This window comes from Petromyzon marinus, chromosome 52 (assembly GCF_048934315.1).
Source record: "Petromyzon marinus isolate PM22_M1 ecotype Great Lakes invasive population chromosome 52, UKy_Petmar_22M1.pri1.0, whole genome shotgun sequence".
In the NCBI taxonomy this organism is placed as follows: domain Eukaryota; kingdom Metazoa; phylum Chordata; class Hyperoartia; order Petromyzontiformes; family Petromyzontidae; genus Petromyzon; species Petromyzon marinus.
The window spans coordinates 3,062,421-3,089,503 of NC_133718.1; the positions used below are offsets into that span (position 1 = coordinate 3,062,421).

Genomic DNA, 27,083 nt, shown 5'->3' on the forward strand with positions numbered 1-27,083 from the left:
CAGGGCCTTGGCTATGGTGTAATGAATGAATGAATGGTTCAGCACCCTGGACTTGTCAATCTCCTCGTCGCCGGTCAATTTCCCGGAGTGGGAGTCGAAAGAACGGTGCAAGTTTTTATTTTATTTTGTTGTAGTTCCCCGCCCCCCCACCCCCCCCCCAAATGCCTCTGTCCAGCCAGCAGTGTAAATGGTTACGCTCGACAGTCGACTTGCAGTCCACGTGTGGCGGGGGTAAAGTGTGGGGGTAAAGTGTGGGGGTTTCTCTCGCCTGTTCCAAGACGTCTAAGCATCGTCAAATAGTCGGCCAGATACCCTCGAGATCAGAGAGTTCCCACAGTCCCCTGGATATCAAATCCGTGTCTAGTTCCCCCCCCCCCTTCTTCACTGGCCATTGCGGTGAAGTATAGTCAGTGGGAATGAAGTGCACGTGTTGACTTTGTCTCCCCCCCCCTCCCCCCCCCCGTGCTGTACAGAAGGGGGGCCAGACCGGAATGCCAATGTATTGTTAAATCAGTAACCGAACCTGGATTACTAGAAATGTATTCCAGTGCACAAACCACGAGACTATAAATACCAATATCCTGTGCAGTAGACATATATGCATATAAAACATGTAGAGTGGTGGAGCAGTGGTGAGCGCACTAACGCTATGCAGCTCGCTACCCGAGTTAGAATTTTGGCTAGGACTATAACACCAGCGGCGAGTGATATCAGAACCCGTCCTGAAATCTCCACTCCACCCTCTCTTCGACAACCTGCGCTGACCAAACGGCCTTCATGACGAACACCACGGAGGCCTCCGTCCAGCAGTGGATTGGCAAACGCATGTAACTAATGACTTTAAAGCTCTTTGGCCTTTAAAAAAAAACAAAGAATATGACGTGAGAAGTCGTTACTCTGATAGCGTCCATTGAACCGAAGGATCCATTGGCAAGAGTGCCCTGCTTGGGATGTTTGGTGAATTCTTCTTTGAAGTTTTTTTTTCTTCTTTCTTTTGTAGGAAACTCAAGTGTTTGGAGAAACCCGTGCATACGAGGGACAGGGCATTCTTGTCTCCAAATACTCTGCAACTACTATACTTGCTTATGCCCCCCCCCCCCACATTGAAGACACGTGTTTGCACCAAACGATAGTGTGAGTCTGCAGTACAAAACATAAATGAGAAAGAAAAAAAAACAACAAAACGTCAGTTTCCTTGTTTTATTGTTTTAAAATATGGAGTAAATTTAGTGAATTGCATTAGGACGGACTGTTAATTTCCTTTGGCAGTCAAGGGTCCACAAACCTCGATTAATAACACGTTCATCATTTTAATTTGCTTTTTGATCATTCACATATGCGACGTTTTCTCACGCAGTGGGCCAAGTGTGGAGCCACTTTCAAATTCCATCCCCAACTCCTCTCTCTTCCCTCTCAACCACATTCCTGTCCTTCTGTGCATGTCCGTACCAACTCCCCAGACATTCTGTCAGCTCACTGTCCCGTTCGGGAGCTCACTAGGTCATATGCTCGCTCATGTATCTTATTCAGTAACTGACAGCTCCACTCGCAATTTCACTTAAACCATTCACCGGCCAACTGGCTAATTCACAAGCTCAATGTCCCACTCATCAGTTCACGGTTCCACCCTCGAAGTCTCTCGCCTATCCATCAGCTCAATAATGCAATAATCAAATGGTTATCTCATTCAGTAGCTTACTAGACCATCGACCATTCACTAAACTGGTCACGTCCCCACTAGCTGATTCAATAGCTCACCGTCCCAACCACCACGAGCCCACCCGTTGGCTTACTAATTCACTATCATGGCGATTACCCCACTGAGCAGCATAATAACTCATCCACCGTTTCACTAAAACTCCCCCCCGACGCTCGATTCGATGGCTCACAATGCCATCTTCACTTGCGCGGGGAGTTCTGCAGCGGCTGTGGCACGCGGATGTCCTGGCCTTTCTCCAGCTTCTTCTCGCACTCAATGAGGTAGTTCACTCCATCGACCACGAGCTGTACCAGCTCCACCTACACAAAGTGAGGTGTCATCACCAACATCAGCATCGCCACCATCATCCATCATCAGATCACCGTAATCACCAACATCAGCATCAACATCATCATCCATCATCAGATCACCGGAAACATCAGCATCAACATCATCATCACCATCAGATCACCGTTATAACCAACATCAACATCATCATCACCATCAGATCACCGTTATAACCAACATCAACATCATCATCACCATCATCCATCATCAGATCATCGTCATCGCCAACATTGGCGACGTAGTCTACGTCGTCATCGGCACCGTCGTCTTTGCCGGTGTTGACCGAATGGCGTGGAATTGCTGCCGATCTCATCTGATCTCAGAAGCTAAGCAGGTTTTTGTTTACGCCTGGATAGAGGTTGCCATACATATTTTGCCATCAAATAAATGTGTTTATCGAAGCAATGAGCGAGAACGACAATCACGAACTGACGAGGTTGTGCGACCAGGACGGATCCTGAACGGTGCGACGTATCGTGGCGTCGCGGCAATGCGGCGACCCTGTAAAGCCGCAAGCCCTTCGTCACCTCGGACTTCCCCAGGCGATCGAGGTTGGAGATGTCGAAGGTGTCGCCCGTGGTGGCCGAGTCCACTCCGCCAGTGCCGCGCTTCTGCAGTCGCAGGTTGTCGAGGATCTGGGAGAATCGCTTGTCCTGAAGTGTGGGTGGGGGGTTGGGGGAAGTTGCGGGACACGGTCAGCCATGATCAATCCACTGCTGGATAAAGGCCTCCCACGAGCCGTCGTCATCAACTAACGGTCCCGTGGGGCGCCGATCCGCATAGCTCCGGATTGCACACGGCGCTGATTCCATCGCTCCATCTCTGCTGCGGACATCCACTCGGGCACGTTTCTTCATCTGGCTGCCACTCTGTCGATGGTCTCGACCAGCGGTTGTCTTCCCTTCGAGTGACGTCTCCTGACCGAGCCCGCTTACCTTTAACTCTCAACGCAACGTGGTGCTTCTTCGTGCGCTTTTCAGCGAAGAACAACGTCAGTGTATTCATTATTAGAGGTGACCCCTGAACGCTCACCTTGCTGAGGTGTGGCAGCTTGACGTGCACCCCGGCACGCAGGCCTGTGCCCAAGTTGGAGGGGCACGTGAGGATGTACCCCAGCCTCTCGTTCCACATGAACTCCCAGCCACGCTCCTTAATCAGACGCTCTACCTGTGGGGAGGCAACGGCAGACGTCCCACAGATGATCACGCGGTGGGCAAGGAGACGGTCGGGTGGTCCATAAAGAGGCCCTGGCCTCACCAAGACGAAGCACATTCCGCGGTGGCTAGGAGATGTTAACTACCGTGCCTGGTATACAGGAGGCCGTGGGTTTGATCCCGACCCTGACGCCTGCTGCTGTATTTGTAGTTTGCATGTCTCTCTCTCCGGGTCCTCCGTTCCTCCCCCCCCCTTCACATTTAGAAACATGCGTTTAATGTATTTGGCTGCTATAAATGTCCTCATAATAAGCCACTTTCGTTGAGCTATCACTTGTGGCCCAGGTCGCTTCTGAAAAAGAGCGCTAGATAGCTCAGTGGGCCTAACCTGGTAATTAATCAAATGTATTTAGATTTGAGTTGACATGCCCGTGAAATTTGTGTCATCTAACACCACCACCACCCTCGCAACTCTGCACGAGTTGTGGGGTGGTCGCGGAGTGAGTGGAGGAATTCCTACACCTGGACAAGTGTGCTCAAGACCAGCTCGGGAATCCTAACTCAGAATCGGTCGACCCGAGAGTCTCTGGACCCATAAATCATGCCTTCTTTTCCCTGTGCTTGCGAAACGTGGAGCCCTTTTGCATGAACACCACCGCTGGCTTGAAACATTAAGGCCGACCTGACTACGATACATCTTGGGTTTTTTAACCAGCCTGGATGATTTAAGGAACTCAGATATCGTTTAAAGATTTGGACACAGTCCAATCGATTAGCTCCTCTGGTAGGTGGGTGGAGCGTGCAGGCTGTGCATCTGCCAGTCTCAGTCAGTTAACTCACAACACATGTGGCTGCCCTGTGACTTCTTGCCAATCAAGTCTTCAACACATCACATGGGCTTCAAAATGCACGTGGCGGCCGGACCTGGTTCTGATCACGCCGCCCCTTTGTGCACTGTGCCGGCTTAAATCGGTGCATACTCATCATACTTGACCCAACAGTCTATGCCATGGCTACACGGGGAACAATTCGTTTTGGTGTCTCACCTCCTGCAGGCCATGGCAGAAGCGGTCGAACACTCGCTTCATGTTTCCTCCCTTCTCCATGGAGATGACTCTCGTGTGGTCCTCCTCATTGATCCACAGGAGGAATGTCTTCTGGTCGTTGTGCCTGAAAGTGAGGACGCACGCAAGTGTTGCTAGCGAACACCTATTCAGGCCGAAAAGCCGCAAGGTGAGATGGCGTGGCCAGCACCATGCATGGCTGCATTTGTGTTTCCAAAGCTAATGGTTACACACCGTGACAAGTATTCATTTTAAGGCTGAGTTAATCTATGGGAGCCCCATGACCGTTTCTGATATCACTCACCGCTGCACATTGCAAGGGCGGTGAGCTCATCCTTTGCTCCCTTATTACTATCAAGATGAGTGAGATTGAGGAACGAAGCTGCAATTTGGTGAATACTATGAATCGGTGTCGTTTACAAATGAGCGGCACAACCGCATCAGGATGAACATTCATTGCTTTCACGTGTTAATATGGCCGGTAAATCTGAACAAACGCAAATTCCTGTTTGTGCGATGGCCTCGTATTCAACGTTTGTGCCCTCCTTTCAGAATCAGAATACCATATGTATTTATACTGGAGAAATCCGATGACATACAAAGCTCTTTTTTTTTTAAATGCCCAGCACTGGCCATCGTGGTCAAGTACGGTGACACAACACCCACGAGCCGATCGCGGCGTGCGGAGGACCCTGGTCAATGTTTTTTTTTTGTGGCGAGCGTGAAACTCTCACCAGATGCCGCGCGCGTCAGGCCAATCGCGAGCCATGCCCGAGGCCGTGAGCAGGGGAGACACGGGCTTGTCAAAGAGGAAGTGGTCCTTGGGACAGAGGCACACGGGGGTTGGAGGGATGGGGGGGGATGTGTAAGAGCAGTGATGGGCAACCCAGACGAGTCGGCGAGCCACGTGGACGGCCCTCGTCCGCCTCAGTGGGCCGCAAGCTTGAACTCGTGCTTGTCGCACTAACCGTGACTGCCCCACGCATCGCCCGAGCCACACTTAGGCCATAAATAGAGGGATTGTTTTGGGTTACATCGCGTTAATGTAAACGCGTCGTTAAACTCGCCACCACCCGACGCAGCCAATTGGTAGGGTTTGTCAGAGTAAACGGAACGTGTTAATTCGTTGCTAGGACAGCACACCGGTTGTGTGTTGGAGAGTTAACACGCAACATTCACAAGTAGAGTACGACGTTTCGTCAGTGATTACAGCGAGCATCATCAGGCGACAGCCAGAAGATTGTGGCGGGGTTTGCGACGCATTTAAATTGACGCCATCGAGCCCACAAAAAAAAAAACTTCATTCATGGATAATATCGTTCGCGAAAGCCTCCTTCGTGTTAAACACAATTAGACCGGACCACCATGAGGGGTGCCATGGGACGCATCTCGGCCGCAGGTTTCCCACCATTGGTATAGACGGTCCCTTTAAAAAAAAAAAACAGGTCCCTGCAGGGTGGGCTGGTAGGAACATTGGAATTTTGCGCAATTTTATGACATTGTTACGTAAAATTGTGCAAATTGAGAGCGTCTTCCCACCTTTTTGCCCTCAAAATCGTTGAGGGTTCTTCGGACAAATGATACGCCCAACAGCACGAGATTTCACTTCGTTAAAGTATTGAAAGGGGACGGACGGACGGACACATTAATCTATTGCAGGCTGGTACACTCAGTTTACAACTTCGTTCCTACCAGTAAAACGCCACCTTGCATTTGGGGATTGACTACTGCTTGTCATGCTCGTGATTGATAGAAATGGAATTCCGGTAAATAATTGGATAACTTACCAAAGAAGGAGACAATCGCGGGGGGCTCAAGGCGCATGTGAGCAAAGACAAACGTCACGTACAACTAGTTTGCTAGACAACGGAGGATGCCTGTCGGAAGGGGCAGAGAGGAGCACGCTGATCTAGAGAACAAATGCAAGGCGGGGATTAATACATGGACTTGGGATTGTGCAGGACACGTCACTAGAGGGGATGGTGGCCGATGATTGAGGATTCAGCACGCTCGAGAGGATGTCCACCGCACAGAGGGCTGACGAATGCCCACTTGCAAGGGCCGATGCCTCGCATGCTTTGTGGCGCGCGGGGAAAGCTGCCACCAGGGGTCCCCGTCACTTTACCGAAAGAACCGAGAATATGAATCGCTGCAGTCACGAAGGGCTTTAAATCAAAATTCAAATCAGAATTTAAAGCGGAACTGTGACGTGGCGCAAGGCGATTTGGCGTTGCTGAGGCATGGAAGCGTGCGCCCTATACCGCTGGACATCCGAGAGAAAAGAGTTTTATGGCTCGTCGGATTCCTCCAGTGGAAATAAACATTCTTGATTCTCGCGTACAAATCCTCATTCCGCGTGGAGTTACGAAAGTCAGCTCGTGTGCGGCAGCAGTCAGATCGGTTGTTGCATCGCGAGAGATGTTGTGTCGATTTTGGGGGGCGGGGGGGGGGGTGGGAGGGAGGGAGGCCTCCATCCAGCATTGGATAGATCATGGGCTGATCTCAGGCACGTACATCGATCAGCTGCTGCTGCTGCTTGTCAGTCATCGTGGCCAGCGCGAAGTACTGGCCATTGAGATCCCCCTTGAGGCCGGCCAGGGCGGACACCACGACGCGCTCGACCTCGCGCCGCTCGGCCCTCGAGCAGTTGGGAGGCAAACCCAGGCCACGGATGCTGCGGCCGGTCCGCACGCGCGACGACAGCACGTAGCGGTCGTCGAAGACGCCGTTCCTGAGCTGGGGGGCGGGGGGGGGGGTCACAGCCGTGGGGGTTAGTGGGGGTATTTATTCTTGGGTGTAGGTGCGCGGGTGTGAGTGGGTGGAGATGTGTGTGTGTGTGTGAGTGGAGATGTGTGTGTGTGTGTGAGTGGGTGGAGATGTGTGTGTTAGTGGGTGGAGATGTGTGTGTTAGTGGGTGGAGATGTGTGTGTGAGTGGAGATGTGTGTGAGTTAGTGGGTGGAGATGTATGTTTGTGTGAGTGGGTGGAGATGTGTGTGTGTGTGAATGGGTGGATATGTGTGTGTGTGAGTGAGTGGAAATGTATGTGGGTGGGTGTGGCTGGAGATGTGTGTGTGAATGGGTGGAGATGTGTGTGTGAGTGCGTGGGTGGAGATGCGTGTGTGTGTTAGTTGGTGGAGATGTATGTGTGTGTGAATGGGTGGAGATGTGTGTGTGTGTGTGAATGGGTGGAGATGTGTGTGTGTGTGAATGGGTGGAGATGTGTGTGTGTGAGTGGGTGGAGATGTGTATGTGTGTGAGTGCGTGGGTGGAGATGTGTGTGTGTGTGTGTTAGTTGGTGGAGATGTATGTGTGTGTGAGTGTGTGGAGATGTGTGTGTGTGTGAATGGGTGGAGATGTGTGTGTGTGAGTGGGTGGAGATGTGTATGTGTGTGAGTGCGTGGGTGGAGATGTGTGTGTGTGTGTTAGTTGGTGGAGATGTATGTGTGTGAGTGGGTGGAGATGTGTGTGTGGGTGGAGATGTGTGTGTGTGTGAATGGGTGGATGTGTGTGTGTGAGTGGGTGGAGATGTGTATGTGTGTGAGTGCGTGGGTGGAGATGTGTGTGTGTGTGTTAGTGGGTGGAGATGTGTGTGAGTGGGTGGAGATGTGTGTGTGTGAGTGGGTGTAAATGTGTATGTGGTACATATGAGTGGGTGTAGATGGGTGTCCGTGTGTGGGGGTGTAGATGTGTATGTGTGTGTAGATGTGGTGGGGAGCGGTAGTGTAGCGGTTAGCGCGCTGCGCTATGAACCTGGCGACCCGGGTTCGATTCCCGCTCACGGCCAACACCAGTGACGATTTTCTGAACCGGTCCCGGGCTTCCCCTAGGTCGACTCAGCCTCAAATGAGTACCTGGTGCGGTGTGTAAACATTGCCACTGGGATGACAAAGGCGGTCGGGCGTGGTGCTGGCCACCCACCCCCTCGTGTACCGTTCCGGCCTTCATAGGTGCTCGCTAACAGCACTTGCCCCTACAGTCTGTTAAGGCTATATGGGGGATCTTTGTAGATGTGAGCAAATTGCGATAATGTATGCGTATATGTAAATGTTTACATGTGGGTGGGTTTAGATGTGTGCGCAGGTTTGTATGTTGAGTTTATGGTAGATGTGTGTAGATGATGGAAGTGGAGAGGGGAGAGCGATGTCTATTAAATAACAATTAGAAGCATAATTTTACGGGTAACCTGGAACTATTGGTAACTGGTAAAATCTTATTGCCCATAAAATAGAGTAGGCAGACTAAGTGCCCTAAGCGCCACGGTGGCGAGATGTTGACTACCTCGCCTGGTATACAGGAGGTCGGTGGTTCGATCCTGACCCCGACGCCTGCTGCTGTATATTTGGAGTTTGTATGTTCTCCCCGTGGTCGCGAGGCTACTATAAATGTCCACGTGATAAGCCACTTTCGTTGAGCTATCATTTGTGATAGCTGGGTCGTTTATGAAAAAGAGCTTTATAGCTGTAGTCGGCCTTATCCGGTAAAATGAAAAATAGTCAAAAAAATGTGTTTGAAGAGTTAATTTTATTTTCAAATCATTAATTTGTTGTGCGGCAGCCTCACAACTCTGTGGAGGTGGATGCATCGACAGTTTCATCCAGCAGCGGGTAGAGGATTCTCAAGGGCGCCGTGAATGGGGGGGATGGGGGAACTTGCCTTGCTGGAGTCGAGGTCGGTGGGATGAGTCATCGTGTTAGGATCGTACCCGTTGTGCCGCTCCTTAATCACGGGGTTGAAGAGATCGGCGAACACCTGCGAATAACGATGAACCAGCCACTCGGGGATTACAGAAACGCACCTTTGCCACGCTGTGCACGTGAATGGTCGTCTTTTTTTTCCCCCGTAGCTAGGATAACGTTAAACATTTCATTTCGTGTGAATTTTTTTACCCCAAAAGTTTGCCCCGAATTGTGTGATCGGCAACGCGTCACGAGACGAATACTCCATTCCGATTTTTTTCGCAGGGCGTTGCGACCCTTTCCAGTTAAGAGAGCGGCCCGTAGAAAAGAAGGCATCACAGAGCTTCCTCTGAGAACCCTTCAGGCGACCTTTGTCCCACACAGTGGGAGCAGCACTTTCTCATCCGCTCTGCCACCCAGAATGCTTTTCTTCGCATGGCAGTCCAACCGATAAGAGCGATACGGCACAAAAGGTATTTTTTTAGACACAAAAGCGACGATCGTGTCCGAGGCCTGTCCAAACATCGGTCCTCGCGTGTCATGTGACATCAGCATCCTGGTGTAGGCCAATCAGTTTCAAAGACAATGCGTTTGTTATCAGGGCATGTTTGCATGTTAACCACAAGTACCAGTATTGGATTCAGCTAGTGCGGGGCCTGTAGCATATGTTATAAATGGGCCCTAAATGAAAAAAAAACGCATAAATATTAAAACACATTTTAACTTGCACAGCAAAGTAATTGTATGTTTTCATTTGCTATACAGCCAAATCGCTAACCTTAAACACCCAGTCGTTCATAAAAGTTGAAGGCGGTATAGTACTATAGTAATAGAGCAAGTGCAGAATCGCGGGGCTCTTCAAAGTGCGGAGCCCGTAGCTACTACTACACTTGTTGTAGTAGCTACTACACTTGTTGTAGTAGCTACTACACTTGTTGTAGTAGCTACTACACTTGTTGTAGTAGCTACTACACTTGTTGTAGTAGCTACTACACTTGTTGTAGTAGCTACTACACTTGTTGTAGTAGCTACTACACTTGTTGTAGTAGCTACTACACTTGTTGTAGTAGCTACTACACTTGTTGTAGTAGCTACTACACTTGTTGTAGTAGCTACTACACTTGTTGTAGTAGCTACTACACGTGTTGTAGTAGCTGCTACACGTGTAGCTAATCCGGCACTGATAAGTGCGTGTGGTTAAATCAGACATGATGCCTTGCAATAGATATCTATTTGGTGTTTGAACATCTTGCAGAAAGGCAGGGCTGTATTATCCAATTTGCACAGTGCCACCGTGCCTTGGGCCTACGAAAAAAAAATGTGACCGTGTTTTTTTGTTTGTATTAAAAAAAAGTTACCGAGATATCTTCTTTAATGAATACATTTATCGAGCAACTAAAGGCACGGTGTTTCGAATTAACAGGTCCCTGCAGGGTGGGCTGGTAGGACAAGTCTCTGCGCTGTCTACTGCTTATTTTACACCCAACAGCACAAGATTTCACTTCGTTAAAGTATTGAAAGGGGACGGACGGACACATTAATCTATTGCAGGCTGGTACACTCAGTTTACAACTTCGTTCCTACCAGTAAAATGTGGTTATCTGCGGCACGCAGGGTGCTCCCATCAAACGAAGGCACAGACTAAAACAAAGAACGTGTCAGCACTGACGGCATCTGTCCAGCGGCTGGGCAAAATACCGCGTGAAACAAGCGAGCGACACCGGTGGGCGTAGCGGCAGTGCCAACTGGTGTAAAGTTATCACTGCAGAAGGCCTAACGAAACAGAAGTGCATCGGGCCTACGAGAACCTTAATCCGGCCCTGCAGAAAGGGTAAAACACCTGAGTCAAAATAAAAAAAAACTATCCTCATGAGTTCATCATTTTGATGTTAGCAATGACAAAAAAGCAGGGACGTGCGATCAGGGGAGGCAGAGGAGGTAGAGCCTCACCTGTCATACTCCAATAAAAATAGCTGTTACGAAAAAAAAGAATAATCAAATAAAATAAATATTAAGATTTTTCCACTGATCTGTGTTATGAATGTCATTTCTGTACGATTCCAATCATTTTTTAAAAGTAAAAATCGCCAAATTTGCGGAGCTCCGCTGCAAATACAGGAAGAGACGAGAGGTGAGGCAGCGATGAGCTCAGCCTCCCCTCTGATTGCGCAACCCCTCAGTAACTGGATAGAGCGCGGGCAATAAGCGCGTGCCTGTTACTATCTCAGTATGTCACCAGTGTAATGTTTGTAGACCCCTTCATTTCATGTCCTCGCCTTCCATACTCCAGGTAACTTATTTCACGTATGTGTATAAAGATATTTAGGCTCGCTGGTCTCGTCATGAAACTGCAATGGAAAAGCACCAGGGGAGGCAGCTATCACATCTGCCTCACTGAGGGTGACGTGTCTAACACGCCCCCCCTCAGTGAGGACACGCCCTCTCAGTGATACCACGCCCCCTCCGTGAGGCCACGCCCCCCCCCCTCAGTGTGTGAATCTGGCTCTGACACTAACCATTGCCTCCCCAGCCATTGACCTCACCGCACGTCACTGCAAAAAAAGGTCTCAGAATAGATAGCAGTCCGCTCGTGCAGCTGACTGTTGGTGTTGCGCCGAGGGAGTCGGGCCATCGCGTACACCCCCCCCCCACCCCACCCCCTGAGACGAACCTCGTAGGACTCCTCGTCCCCGGCCACCATCCCTACGGTCTTGATGAAGGGGTGTCCCGGGTTGTCCACCCCGGTCTGGATGCACTGGTCCACAGTGTAGCCACTGGGCGTGGTCTTGTCGCGCAGCAGCGCGTACAGCGCCGGCGTCAGCTTGTGAGCCATGCAGTTGTTGTGCTTGCGGAGGTCTGGGTAGTCGGAGCTGTACCGGACAAAATTAGAACAAGGTCAACTAGGGGTCAACGTTTCAAGGTTACCTGAAGAGGCTATCTTGGAATACGTCGATGCTACCGCACGTCGTCATCACTTCCTTCCTGTTGCTAGATTCCCCTTTGTTACGCTGGATTATCCTTCAAGGACTGCTCTTGCAGGTCCCATCACTATCCTCTCTGGCTCATGCTCTCGGCTTCATTATTCGGTTGGCATTGGACTTTTAAAGGCCGCTCTTACAGTCCGATCATTGCCATCTGGCTTCATGTCTTTGTCGTACTGTTCGACCTATGTGTAATGAAGCGAATAGAGAAAGCACGGTTGGCTACGTACTGCGCAAAATAAAAGTTCAGCATACGTGCATTCAACGTTCGTTTGTGCAATATTTTAGATTTGTCATTTGTTACAGTTGCTTTTGCTATGATTTATATTTGCCCCATTGATTTACTTTCTTTTAGTCCTTTTGCTTTTTCCATTTTAATGACCCAAGTCACTCTTGCAAATGAGAATTTCCTGGACAATTGAATTCTCACGCCTAGCTAAACAAATACATTACCTCTGAGTGCCACTATAATGCCAGTCTCGGTAACCTGTACCATACCATACTTGAAACTTACAGGCATCTCTTCTACGTATTGTTTCGGCGAAAGTCAAACAAACATGAGGCATTGATATTGATTAAAAAAAATCATTCTGTTTTGAATGAACAGCGTGTTTCAGCGGCCGGTGATTGAAACCAACAATGGAGCGGCAAAGCAGTGCATCCCTTCACGTTTGATAATTGCCCCCAAAAGCAGCTATCGCCCAGCTACTGTCCAGATCCCCCCTGGTGACCTCTGTTGCATCTAAGTAGGGGGCAGCACTGTCGCACACGCTGCCACTTCGGACGATAGTCAAACCAATACGTTTTAATGATCGGAGCTGGAATTTTAGCCCAAGTGCAGAAACAAGTTCGATGTCATTGTTATTTTGTGCAGTCATTGGTGACCCCCGACTTTAAATACATACTTGAGGACCCAGTTGAAATCACATGTGGCTTACCTCGCTATTCGACGTTATTTTGTTGAGTATTTCAACACGTGGGTGGCAACAGGTGCGCGGAGAGAAGTTCCACTCACAAGAATGGGATGGGGGTAAGAGTCAAAACTTTGGCATGGAATATGAATCAACAAAAAACGTACTTACCGTACTGCACCTTTAACCACCACAAATTTGCAGCGCAACAGTTTTGATAGTCTCGCACACACACATATAAATATCTGCGTGATCGAGGGTTGTCACCTCTGAGGGTATAACAACAACAAAAACTTGGGACATATCATGGGAAGAAGAAGGTAGAATATCTCGTGATGCCGGAGTGGGTGCAGAACTGCGTTGTAAATGCATCGTTTTCGAGCGCTGCATTTTTTAACCGCAACTGACAACGGGGGGAACCGTTTTAAACGTCTAGAAAAGGCTTGGGAGATTTCCCATGACGGCGACCCACCCCAAAAAGGAGGCCGATCCTGGAAAAACCCAGGCCAGGTGGCAACCTTAACGTGATCCATCAACCCCCCTTCCCCCCCCCGTCACATAATGCAAAACAAATCCACAATATTACCTGGGAGGAAAGAGTTTCCTGCGAGAGACGCTACCGTCGGCGGTCACGTCCCCGTTGGAATTCATCAGCAGCGCGGCGGTCACGGAGCCAGCGGCCACCACCATCGTGGCCCTCTTGGCCGAAATAAGCCTCGTGAAGTGAGCAGCCATGGCCCCTTGAGAATCGGTTGCCCTTTCTCTCTCTCTCTCTGTAAACTTCACGTTCAGCCTCCCCTCTCGCAGCCGGGTCGATGTCCGTTGCGCGTGAAAAGGGGGCTTTGACGTGGAGGTTAGACGCTTTTATACGACGAGGTGGGAACGTGACAAAACGTCGCATGCGCATTTAGGGTCCACGCTCCTATTGACACAGCTACAACGCCTACCTGCACTGTACGTTATTTGCTCAGTACGTTTAGTGTGGGGGCACACGCTTCGCCGTAAAATTGTTAAAGGTTTTGAGTTGGTGCAACTGGATCAGAGGTCAGTGACGCTGAGCCTTCGCCTCTGAGATCCTGGGCTCTAAAGCTGAGGTTTGTGCTACCCAACTTCCATTAAACCGGATTTTCTCAAGTGGACTGAGTTAGTGGTCTCAGGCTGGTCACAAATATATTTCACACAGTCTCATCGTGATTCATATAGACTGAGTGGTGATTAGACCAGGTCCTCAAATGTAGTGAGTGAGTGGCTGGTTCCAGCCCGGCCACCACTGACTACACACAAACACGTCCACTGTGTTACATTTTGGTTTTCAATTTGGCAAAATTCAAGCTATGAGACTTTTATACTTTTTTGTTTGTCTTCTTTGACATGCGACTAACACTTTTCGCAGGTCATGTAAAATGTGTGCCCTTTCGTGTGGATAAAGAGGCCAACTGAAGCGGCTTCCAAAGTAGTTTTGTGACATCTACTGGGGTCATCCTCTCACACACGTACGGTACATCTTGCAGATAAGTGGTGGCACAGTGGATTGGGTCCCTCCACTATGAACTTTGTGACTTGAATTTTGATTTAAAGCTTTCGTGACTGCAGGGATTCATATTCTTGGTTCTTTCGGTAAAGTCACGTAGAAGGGAAACAATAAAATAATACAAATATCAAACAATAAAATTCTCACGACGTTTCGACTGCAACACAAGCAATAAATCATCAGTGGTGAAAACCACAACAAGAAAATTTGTGACTTGAGTTTGATTCCAGGCCATGCATGGCTGGCATAATTGACAAACGATATCTGAACGAGTCCTAGCAAGACCCCCAATCCCCCACCACTTCACCAGCCTACACTGACCAGCGGTTTATCATGGGCTTGTCATCCACGCACCTTCTTGTACTTTATCTCATCGTCATTAATCTGACAAAGTGATCGTGACAATGATTAAATATATTGTACGTTAAATAGTCATTCAGTTTATTTCAAGGTTAAAGGTTTTATTTGAAATGTAGTTTCGCCCCGACTCAAGGGGGCATTAAAACATTGTACACACACATTCAAATATGAAATCGGGTAAAATATGCAATGATAGCTTGAACTCTTGAATACCTCGATATATATGGCCTCAAGTTACACCATGGCTGCGGTAAAACAGAAATAAGCTTATGAGTAAAAAAAAAAATCGTAAGTGTCGTGGAGAATATAAATGACAAAATAAATCAGCAGACAATATGCCTCTTAACACACATCCATCTCTCCACATAAACAATGAAAGTGTGTCTTACACAACCCATCAGCCGCACGGCCCTTTGCGAATGCATAATTTCAGCGGCATTGATTCAAGACATGCGAACTCTGGACCGGTTTCGGCATTACAATCAATCAAATTTTATTGGTCGCATGCACAGTGAAGCTGATGTTAGACCGGGTGCAGCGACATGCTTGCCTTGTCAGCTCCACAACATCGCAATAGAATGTCTGACAAATAATCAACAAAAAATTAGAAACAAATAACAAAAAAAATCACGCAATATCCGAACGAATCCAAATTACAAAGCAAATAACATGCCATCAGCGATGAGGAATATCTCAGTGAGTCTCAAGGCTTGTTTTAGGAGATGCGTGCGTCGCGATGCTTGACCAATCTCATTCATGAGCATTTCACTTTGTGTGGGAAGGAGCCGGGGAACCCAGAGAAAATCCACCACACACAAGAGGGTAAATGCTTTAAAGCTCCGCACGGATGGATTCAATAATCCATTGCTGTACGGCTCTATCTCCTGGTCACCTCTTAGCCCAAGCCTACGACACCTGCTATTCCCATGCACTCTCCGATGCACATGCAAACCAGGCTGAACTCTCCTTGTTATCCGAGATCTGGCGAGATTGGGGGCATGCAGGGTAATTTAGTCGTAAATGATATAAGACCACGGCCGATACCCTCTCCCACCCAACCGGGTTCTGGCCAATCGTGGATGTTACCATGGCAATAATGGTAGGCGGTCCTTGAATGTGAGATTATGGTGAGACTCAGCACATAACCTTAAGTGTTTGCGTGAAGGGTGTTTGCCACCCGGATACTGCTCTTTGTCGGAAATTAAGGACATTGTCAAGAATGGAGAGCTTGATCAGTGGCTCATAGGGCCGATATTTATGTTAGAATGAGCCAGCCAGTATCTATGAAGATATTAATTCAAATTCAATCCCTTTTTCTAGAAGATTCGTCTTCTGTTGAGTGACTAAGCCAGCACCTACCTATAAGGGTGTGGGTTCAAACTCTGGATGGATGTATCCCTCAGGACGCAAATGTTTATATTGCAACACTCCGCCATTGCCTCTGAGTTCATGCCCTGGATCTGGGTGATATTCAAAGACCTGGTGTTTAAATTGAGACACTGAGGCTATGTCTCAAAAAATCTGGGTTCAAGCCCTGGGCCTGGGTGCTTCTCGCTGAGCCAGCAATCTATGATGCTGTGTTCAAACCCACACTTTGGGTGATTCCCAGTCGTTTAATGCCTATATTGAGACAATGAGCCAGTAATTCTGAGAGTCTGGGTTCAAGCACCGGGTGCGTTTCTCAGGGGCTTGGTATTCATGCATCTTGTAAGCCTGACACCGTTTGGACTTGTAACGTTGGTGTGAAGCTACAATATTGATCTAAGACCAAGTCACCCTAAATGAACCCGCACTCACCACGCTCGTGACCCGGTAATTCTGAGAGGCTGGGTTGATGCACCATGCTTGTGAGTGAGGGTTGTAAAGTGAGAGTCCCAGGACTGGTTCAGGTATCACTCACCACTGATGTTAGCCATGGCCAGAAAGTCAACTCACGTTGCTGGATTGATAGCGAAGTGCAGGCACCAACGTGCCACCGCTTTACCCGCTCTATCTCCAAGAACAGATTATTGAGTCGAACCGTGATCCTGATTCATGGCAATGCATATCACCCTTGTGGGGTTGGAAAATCCCGGTGAATGCCAAGGCGCTGTCAGCAAGCACCGTGGTGCTATCGCAGGCACTGCCGTGACCTCTCTCTGGCGATGACGGTGACGCCATCCGTGTGAGAGTTGCTGGCGTGGGGCGCTGCTTCAATAAAGCTGACGACACCATAAACGGACACGTGCTTGTGCGCGCGCGTGTACGTGCGGGATTCACGGTCTGCAGTGGCGGAAGAACTTTGCTCACCCAACGCGCCCCCTTAAAACCTGGATCGAAGGTCCTTAACGATCTCGCATGTACTGTACAATTTAAATATGCTTCGTGTCACTTTGTGGAGAGGCGAGGGAGGGAGGGAGGGGGGCAAAATCCATTACATTTACAAACTACGGGCGGATGTGCAAATTAGGCACAAATCATCAATTACTTAGATTTGTGTCAATTAGATACCAATTACAAATGTAATGTTATTACATATTTAAATTAAATCTGATGTATGTATCCAAATTCATGAATTTGCAAAAGGGGATGGTGGTATAGTGATTATTTTTGTTATTGATTGTGACTAATACAAGCTACCTGAGTTTGATTGTTGTACATGATATACTATTCACCATTTACAAATAATAATAATGCTTTGTTATATTGTCTTCCAACTCTTGTGGTGCATTTTCAATGACAGAAAATGATAATGTGATCATGTCAAGAGAAACACATACAACTATAAAACAAATTAAACTACAATTACATATCACTCAATGTAGAAAAAGCAGGGTGAAAAGATGCTTTAATATTTAACTGAACATTGCACACTTTTGGACCCTCGATGTGAACAAGTGGCCAAGTCGCCAGGTAAGGGTTTCGATCACTTCACTGTTTGTCTGCACACCAGTTGAAATACAGACCAAGACCTACACCCAGTATCTATACAGCTACAGTTACTGCATAGACAGGTTTGACAACATCTCGTGGACATGGGGCCAGTGGCGCAATGGATAACGCGTCTGACTACGGATCAGAAGATTGTAAGGTCGACTCTTGCCTGGCTCGTGGCTGTGTGTTTATTTAGCGTGATGTTTGAATGCTTCCTTGTTATTCTCTCTTTATAAAGAGTATTTAAAGTCGCAACATGTGAGGAATGGCCTGATTTAAACGAACATATGGTGAATTTGGGTGTTTTTATAAGTAAAAAATTGCAAAGAAAATGTCTATCGATGTGCATTTCTGAATCTATGTGGCCATTTGTTAAAATGGCAGGGTTATTAAACAATATCCATAATAACGGTTTTTGGGTCAGATCGCGTTATTTCTAAATGTGTCGTAACCCTCCACCACCCGACACGGCCAATCAGCAAAAAAGTGTCACGTTGACAAAAGACAAATAGTTCACTACTTTAGCCCACCGGTGTGTTGAAGAGTGAATCCACAACATTTACAGTTTGAGTACAACGTTTCGCTGGTAATTACATCCAGCATCATCATGAAATTCGCCAGAATGGTAAAGCCCTCACTTGCTCCCGGTCTTAAATAGAGCAGCAGGGTGACGTCATCATTTAACTCATTCAGGTGCAGTGATTTGAGGCGGAGGGGTGGGGGTATTGTAATTATATAATCGATTGGTAATCAGTCAATGGTTATGATTAGTAATGAGTTGTAGATTAGTAATTAGTTATAAATGTGTGTTATTGTGATTATATGCTACGTTAGTAATCCGTTAATTAGTACGTGTTTCCCCTGTAAGGAATTGTAATGTGTATTATTTAATAATACGCTTCCAAGCCGCACTAAGCCTGTAGCTGTCAGAGCGATTAAAGTTATTTCTATTTCTCTCAATTTCAATGGATTCTCTATTAGTCTTTGCCAGTAATAATTAGTTTTACACAACACTTCAACGTTATCAACATCAATTGAGTGTCCTAGTTGACAAGCATGTTCTGCCACTGCCGACAGTTGTGTTTGAGATAATTTAATATTTCTTTGGTGTTCTTTTAGTCTTATGCTGATGTTACGTCCCGTCTGTCCAATATAGCATCTGCCACATAAACAATTAATCCGATATACACCTGTTGATAATTTAGGTAATTCGTCTTTAGTGCAAGATACTATTTTTTGAATTTTGTGTACTGTACCAAATCTTACTGTAATGTTTTGCTTTTGCAAAACACGGGCTAATTTGTCAGTTACTCCTGAGATGCATGGAATTTTAATTTTTTTACAATCTGATCGTTTTCAGCAGTGTTGCTTTGCGATCGTGATTTGGCATTCAGTGCTCTGTTAATTTGAGTATTATTGTAGCCATTCTGTCGTAATGCTTCTTTAACGTGTTTGATCTCGCTCACTGGACTTTCACCATCTGACACTGTTTGATCTCGCTCACTGGACTTTCACCATCTGACACTGTTTAGCCCAATGTATGAGCGTCTTGATAAAAAAGTATTTCCGCCTCAAATCACTGCACCTGAATGAGCTAAATGATGACGTCACCCTGCTGCTCTATTTAAGACCGGGAGCAAGTGACGGCTTTACCATTCTGGCGAATTGCCCGATGATGCTGCGAAACGTCGTACTCAAACTGTAAATGTTGTGGATTCACTCTTCAACACACCGGTGGGCTAAAGTAGTGAACTATTTGTCTTTTGTCAAAGTGACACTTTTTTGCTGATTGGCCGTGTCGGGTGGTGGAGGGTTACGACACATTTATAAATAACGCGATCTAACCCAAAAACCTTTATTATGAATAATATTAGTCGCGAAAGCCTACGTGTTTAACTTATTAAACAATATATTGGAAAGTTTGCAGACAACCATGAGAAATGAAGCCAGATCCACCAAGTCAAAATCAAAGTATCTGGAGAAAGCCATCTGACAAAAACTACCAATGTCCCTTTCTTTTTGGTATATTTTAAGCCAAGGTTGGCCAAAATCACACTTTGCTAATGTGAACGTCAGGTGCGTTGAGCCTTCATTGTAGGATTAACAGTGTAACAAAAATTGTTCCTGGGTAGTGTTATTTTCTAATTGCTTATTCCTCAAAAGTACAGAAAATAGCTATTATTCCCCACAAACTTTGCTTTTGTGACCAGGACAGTGATATTTTGAAATTTACCAATGTTCAATGAGAATTCCAGATAGATTCAGTGCTGAGTAAACTTGGAGTAACTTTTAGAACATTCTAGAACTTTCCAGTAATATAAATAGTAGTGTAGTGTTGTGGATTCAGGAGACGTCGGAGTCGGTTCTTGGAGGCAACACTATTTATTAAACCACCTCGCTCGGCAGTACAGTCCCAGTACAATCAGGGTTACTGTCCACCTAGAGCTACTGTCTGGGGAGGTGCTGCCTCTGGGCTAACGTGCCTTAACACAGGGCTACACTCAGGGTCCTCCTACACCACTGTCTAGGGAGGGTACTGCCTCTGAGCTAACGTGCCCTAACACAGCACTACAATCAGGATCCTCCTACACCACTGTCTATGGAGGGTACTGCCTCTGAGCTAACGTGCCCTAACACAGGGCTACACTCAGGATCCTCCTACACCTACTGTCTAGGGAGGGTACTGCCTCTGAGCTAACGTGCCCTAACACAGGACTACAATCAGGATCCTCCTACACCACTGTCTAGAGAGGGTACGTGCCCTATAACACAGGGCTACACTCAGGGTCCTCCTACACCACTGTCTAGGGAGGGTACTGCCTCTGAGCTAACGTGCCCTAACACAGGGCTACACTCAGGATCCTCCTACACCACTGTCTAGGGAGGTACTGCCTCTGGGCTAACGTGCCCTATACCACAGGACTACACTCAGGGTCCTCCGGCTATGGGTGCCTAGGGGGAGGCTGTTCTAACTTCGCCCCTTGTCCATTGAGGGGTGGGGCTGCGTGGGATCCCAGAACCCCGCAGCCCCCCCCCCCCCCCCGTTGGGGGCGCAGAGGGGCTTAGCTGTCTGGGGATCCTGAGCCCCCAGCAGCCCCTCCCCTCTTGGGCTGACACTGCAGCCCCTCCCCTGACGGTACGAGGTACCGTTCCATCTATGGCGCTACAGTAGTATAAATACAGGAGCCTTAAGCCCACCAGTTCAGTTTTGTTCCAGCTGCCTAAGTGGATACATATCTGCATTTTCTGAGATGGCATCAAGAGGCTGCAAGCATTCGGCAGACGCATTTTGCTATGTCTGCGACCAATTTATCAAGACAAGAGCGAAAAATTCCTCTGTGGAAGCATCTGTTAAGATGCGTGAGGCCTACAAGGCATATTTAGGCATGCCTGTCGGGGATCAGGACAAACCCTGGGCACCTCATTTCACTTGCGAGCAATGCAAAAAAAACTCTGGAAGGTAAGATGGACCAATTGTTGCTTGGAATTTTATGTTATAAAATTTGTTTAAAAATTTTTAATTGTAAAAGTTTTTTATTTAAAAACGTTTTACAATTTTCAACGTTATTGAAAAAATATATTACGTATGAAAAATGTTGCGATAATCTCTTACACATTAGTCATGCGTGAAATCAATGTATTTTTGTAGGATGGTGCAGAGGGAAAAAGAGAACCATGAAGTTCGCTATCCCAAGAATTTGGCGGGAACCCACTTACCGCTCAAGCAACTGCTACTTCTGCATGGTGGACCCTTCCAAACGTCGGACTGGCAAGAAAGCACCTGCTATCACGTATCCGGACCTTCCTTCATCCATCACCCCGGTGCCACACTGCCATGAGCTCCCCGTACCCACTCCTCCGGAGAGAGAGCAGCCGTCTTTAGAAGAGAGCAGCAAGTCAGAGAGCGAGGAAGACGTTGTAGATCCAGGTGACAATTTCAGAGGTGGAGCTGAGGAGAGAAACCCATACTACCCCAACCAATAATAACTCAACGACTTGACCAGAGACCTTGGTCTCACCAAGTCCAATGCCGAGCTTTTGACGTCCAAGCTCAAGCAGTGGAACTTGTTGGATGAAAGTGTGCAAGTCGCAGATCAGAGGAAACGTCACCAACCTTATTGCAGCTTCTTCACCCGTCAAAATCGGCTCTGCTTGTGCCACAATGTGACCAGTCTGTTCGAGGCAATCGGAATCGCCTGTAACCAGAATGAGTGGCGCCTCTTCATTGACAGCTCATCCAGGAGTCTCAAAGCCGTGCTGCTCCATAATGGTAACAAGTACCCATCTCTTCCCCTGGCTCACTCGGTGCACCTCAAAGAGGATTACAACAGCATCAAGACATTGCTGGACGCCTTGAAGTATGGTGAGTAGGGCTGGGAGGTCATTGGAGACTTCAAAATGGTGCCATTCCTGATGGGTCTCCAAGGCGGTTTTACCAAGTTTCCCTGCTATCTTTGCCTTTGGGACAGCAGGGACACCAAGGCGCATTACCACAGGCGGGACTGGCCACAGCGGACCGAGTTCTCTGTGGGGAGGAACAACGTCAAGTGGGAGCCACTGGTGGACCCACGGAAGGTGCTGATGCCACCACTGCACATCAAATTGGGCCTTATGAAACAATTTGTCAAAGCTGTAGATAAGGAGTCGGCAGCCTTAAAGTACCTTCAAGACTTCTTCCCTAAGCTGTCTGAGGCAAAGGTCAAAGCCGGTGTCTTCGTCGGACCACAGATAAAGAAGATCCTGGAGTGCAATTAATTCCCCAAGAAGCTCACTAGTAAGGAGAAAGCGGCTTGGAACAGCTTTGTCGCAGTGGTTCGTGGCTTCCTGGGCAATCACAAGGTCGAAAACTACGTGGAGCTGGTTGAGACTCTGGTGAAGGACTACAGCAGAATGGGCTGTAGGATGTCCCTCAAAGTCCATATCCTTGATGCTCATCTTGATAAATTCAAGGAAAACATGGGAGCGTACTTGGAGGAGCAAGGCGAGCGCTTCCACCAGGATATACTGGACTTTGAACGCCGCTATCAAGGACAGTATAACGAGACCATGATGGGAGACTACATTTGGGGGCTGATTCGTGACAGTGGTTTACAGTAAAATCGTAAATCTCGAAAAACTACTCACTTCTAAATCTTTTGTAGTCATTTTGTATTACTTTAGTAAATTCATGTTAATTTCTATTCATATGTTGTTGTTTTCTGACATGTGAACAAAAATAAACAAATTCGCCCGTTTTCTCGTTGAAAATATGTACATTTCAAAATTTGACTGTCCTGGTCACAAAAGCAAAGTTTGTGGGGAATAATAGCCATTTTCTATACTTTGTAGGCATAAGCAATAAAAAATGACACTTACTACCCACGGACAAAAATTGTGTTATATAGTGTAATGGTTTAATGATGTGGTGAAGAATAACACAACCTTCTTAGAGCCATATTCAAACCAGCAACCTACGGATTTCAACCACAACTACAGTCCTCCACCGTATCAACTGAGCTATCAAAGGACCCCACAAGGAAATCCTATCACTTCACTGCTCGTATATACGCAAGTAGCAATGCAAAGTGAAACATTGACCCAGTACTTACGCAGCCACAGTTACTGTACAGACGTGTATGACAGCAACTAACGCACATGGGGCCAGTGATGCAATGGATAACGCGTCTGACTGCGAATCAGAAGATTTTAAGTTCGACTCCTACCTTGCTCGTGGCTGTTAATTTTATTAGCGTGATGTTTGAATGCTTCCTTTTTTATTCTGTCTTTCTAAAGAGTATTTAAAGGCGGAAAATGTGAGGAATGGCCTGATTTAAACGAAATATGGTGAATGTGGGTGATTTTTTTACTTAACATTTGCGAAGAAAACGTCCATCGATGTGCATTTCTGAATCTACGTGTCCATTTGTTAAATTGGCATGCGTCATTAAACAATATATTGGAAAAGTTTGCAGACAACCATGAAAAATGAAGCCAGATCCACCAAGTCAAAATCAAAGCATCTGCCGAAAACCTTCTGACAAAACTACTAATGTCTTGTTCTTTTTGTGCATTTTAAGCCCAGGTTTGGCCCAAAAAACACTATCCTAATGTGCATGTCAGGCGCGTTCAGCCTTCATTGTATGAATAATTTAATAATTTGGCATAAAATTGGTGAAGCATAAACCAACCTCCTTCGAGCCAGAGTCAAACCAGCAACCTAAGGATTTCAACCACAACCAACTACAGTCCTCCGCTCTACCAGTCCTCCGCTCTACCAACTGAGCCATCACTTCACTGCTAGTACATGTAATGAGCGACTTCCACGACACGTCGTGGAGAGGGTACTCTAATTTATTCCACGAACGGCCAGGCACAGGCCAACGTTATCGGCGTCCTCTCCAGGTACACACTTAGATGTTACGTTCTACAGACTACACACACGGTTGACCACACGGCTGGTTCTGCCTGTCCGCTCCCGGTCTCGCTTCTGGCTGACGGCGTGCCAGGGAGGGCGGTGAAGCTTTGCCAGAGATCCGCCACGTGGCCGAACGAAGGAGAGAGATGACGGCAAGCAGCGACGCAGTCCGGACCCAAAACTTCACACGCCTCCGATTACATTCTCGCCGGCGCGGCTACGCTCCGCCTCTGGCAACGCCCTCTTGTGGAACTTTCCAGCCGGTTCTCGGAGTTTTTCGACCGGTCCTACCCTTTACCGTATACATTCCCCTTTGAGGATTGGATAATGGTTTTAATGGTGCCTGTACCCATGCTACCCTTTACCAAACAGTAGATGTCAATATCTCATGACACATACACCAGTAGCAATGCAGATTCAAACCTGCACCCAGTGCTTACACAGCCACAGTTACTGTACAGACAGGTGGGACAAGAGCTGAGGCATTGGGGGCCAGTGGCGCCATGGATAACGCGTTTGACTATGGTTCAGAAGAATGAAGGTTCGACTCTTGCCTGGCGCGTGGTTGTGTGGTTTATTAGCGTGACGTGTGAATGCTTTCTTTTTTATTCTGTCTTTCTCAAGAGTATTTCAAGGCGCAACATGTGAGGAATGGCCTGATTTAAACGAAAATATGGTGAATGTGGGTGATTTTTTAAATTAACACTTGCAAAGAAAACGTCTATCGATGTGCATTTCTGAATATCTTTGGCCATTTGTTAAAAAGGCATGGGTCATTAAACAAGAAATTGCAAAAGTTTGCAGACCACCATGAGAAAAGAAGCCAGATCCACAAGTCAAAATCAAAGAATCTGTAGAAAACCATCCGACTAAACTCCTAATGTCCTGTTCTTTTGTGAATTTTAAGCCCAGGTTTGCCACAAAAGACACTTTACTCACGTACACGTCAGGCGCGTTGAGACTTCATTGTTTGAACAATAAATTCATAATTTTGGTGAAAATAAATCAACCTCTTTCGAGCCGGAGTCAAACCAGCGACCTGAGGATTTCCACCTACGCATCAACTACAGTCCTCAGCTCTACCAACTGAGCTATCGAAGGAACCCCGTAAGATAGTCTATCACATTATTGGTTCTTTCGGTAAAGTCACGTTGAATGGAAACAATAACGTGACTTTACCGAAAGGACCAAGAATATGAATCACAGCAGTCACGAAAGCTTTAAATCAAAATTTATAGTCTATCACTTCACTACTACTACATACACCAGTAGCAATGTAGACTCAAACCTTCACCCAGCGCCTACACAGCCACAGTTACAGACAGGTCTGACAAGAGCTGAGGTATATGGGGCCAGTGGCGCAATGGATAACGCGTCTGACTACGGATCAGGAGATTGTAGGTCGACTCCTGCCTGGCTCGTGGTTGTGTGTTTTATACGTGTGATGTTGTGAATGCATCTTTATTATTCTGTCTTTAAAAAGAGTATTAAAAGGCGCAACATGTGAGGAATGGACTGATTTCAAATATTATATGAATGTGGGTGATTTTTAAAATTAACATTTGCAAAGATAACGTCTATTGATGTGAATTTCTGAATCTATGTGGCCATTTGTTAAAAAGGTAAGTGTCATTACAAGAAATTAGATAAGCTTGCAGACAACCATGAGAAAAGAAGCCAGATCAACCAAGTCAAAATCAAAGAATCTGTAGAAAACCATCTGACAAAACTACTAATGTCCTGTTATTTTTCTGAATTTTAAGCCCAGGTTTGCCACAAAAAACACTTCCTTATGTGCACGTCAGGCGAGTTGAGACTTCATTGTTTGAACAACAAATTCATAATTTGGTGAAAATAAATCAACCGCTTTCGAGCTTGAGTCAAACCAGCGACCTGAGGATTTCCACCTACGCATCAACTACAGTCCTCCGCTCTACCAACTGAGCTATCGAAGGAACCCTGTAAGATCGTCTATCACTTCACTGCTACTACATACACCAGTAGCAATGTAGACTCAAACCTTCACCCAGTGCTTACAGAGCCACAGTTACTATACAGACAGGTCTGGCAAGAGCTAAAGAACTTGGGGCCAGTGGCGCAATGGATAACGCGTCTGACTACGCATCAAAAAGATTGTAGGTTCGACTCCTGCCTGGCTCGTGGCTGTGAGTTTTATTAGCGTGACGTGTGAATGCATCTTTTTTATTCTGTCTTTCTAAATAGTACTTAAAGGCGCAACATGTGAGGAATGGCCTGATTTAAACGAAAATATGGTGAATGTGGGTGATTTTTTTTATTAACACTTGCAAAGATAACGTCTATCGATGTGAATTTCTGAATCTATGTGGCTAGGTGTTAAAAAGGCATGGGTCATTAAACGAGAAATTGGACAAGTTTGCAGACAACCATGAGAAAAGAAGCCAGATCCACCAAGTCAAAATCAACGAATCTGTAGAAAACCATCCGACTAAACACCTAATGTCCTGTTCTTTTGTGAATTTTAAGCCCAGGTTTGCCACAAAAGACACTTTACTCACGTACACGTCAGGCGCGTTGAGACTTCATTATTTGACCAATAATTTCATAATTTGGTGAAAATAAATCAACCTCCTTCACGCCAGAGTCGAACCAGCGACCTAAGGGTTTCCACCACAATCCAACTACAGCCCACCTCTCTACCAACTGAGCTATCGAACGAACCCTGAACGGTAGTCTATCACTTCACTACTACTACTACATACACTAGTAGCAATGTAGACTCAAACCTGCACCCAGCGCTTACACAGCCACAGTTATTGTACAGACAGGTCTGACAAGAACTGAGGTATATGGGGCCAGTGGCGCAATGGATAACGCGTCTGACTACGGATCAGAAGATTGTAGGTTCGACTCCTGCCTGGCTCGTGCATGTGTGTTTTATACGCGTGATGTTGTGAATGCATCTTTTTTTATTGTGTCTTTAAAAAGAGTATTAAAAGGCGCAACATGTGAGGAATGGCCTGATTTAAACGAAAATATGGTGAATGTAAGTGACACTTGCAAAGAAATCGT

General features: G+C 46.9%; 1 protein-coding gene and 2 non-coding genes across 5 annotated transcripts; 1 reads left to right on the plus strand and 2 right to left on the minus strand.

Annotated features, from left to right (window-relative positions):
• Positions 1–1,186: 1,186 nt before the first annotated feature.
• Positions 1,187–13,693, minus strand: LOC116953545 (creatine kinase U-type, mitochondrial-like). 3 transcript variants are annotated; one of them, XM_032973839.2, is made up of 9 exons: positions 13,421–13,693; positions 11,614–11,812; positions 8,920–9,015; positions 6,780–7,001; positions 5,000–5,085; positions 4,248–4,371; positions 3,080–3,214; positions 2,575–2,700; positions 1,187–2,019 (listed from the first exon to the last, which is right to left on the minus strand). In XM_032973839.2, the coding sequence occupies exons 1-9, from the start codon at positions 13,567–13,569 to the stop codon at positions 1,900–1,902; spliced, it is 1,257 nt and encodes a 418-aa protein (XP_032829730.1). In that variant the 5' UTR covers positions 13,570–13,693; the 3' UTR covers positions 1,187–1,899. The 3 variants fall into 3 exon arrangements, with proteins under 3 accessions (XP_032829730.1, XP_032829731.1, XP_075931238.1); XM_032973840.2 differs by lacking the exon at positions 13,421–13,693 and adding an exon at positions 13,006–13,071; XM_076075123.1 differs by lacking the exons at positions 11,614–11,812; positions 13,421–13,693 and adding an exon at positions 9,312–9,482.
• An 11,350-nt stretch (positions 13,694–25,043) lies between these two features.
• TRNAY-GUA (transfer RNA tyrosine (anticodon GUA)) lies at positions 25,044–25,133 on the minus strand. Its single transcript is given in 2 exon segments — positions 25,044–25,079; positions 25,097–25,133. It is a non-coding gene; the product is annotated as a tRNA-Tyr (tRNA).
• Positions 25,134–26,863: 1,730 nt separating this feature from the next.
• On the plus strand, positions 26,864–26,936 carry TRNAR-ACG (transfer RNA arginine (anticodon ACG)). Its single transcript has one exon. It is a non-coding gene; the product is annotated as a tRNA-Arg (tRNA).
• Positions 26,937–27,083: the final 147 nt, after the last annotated feature.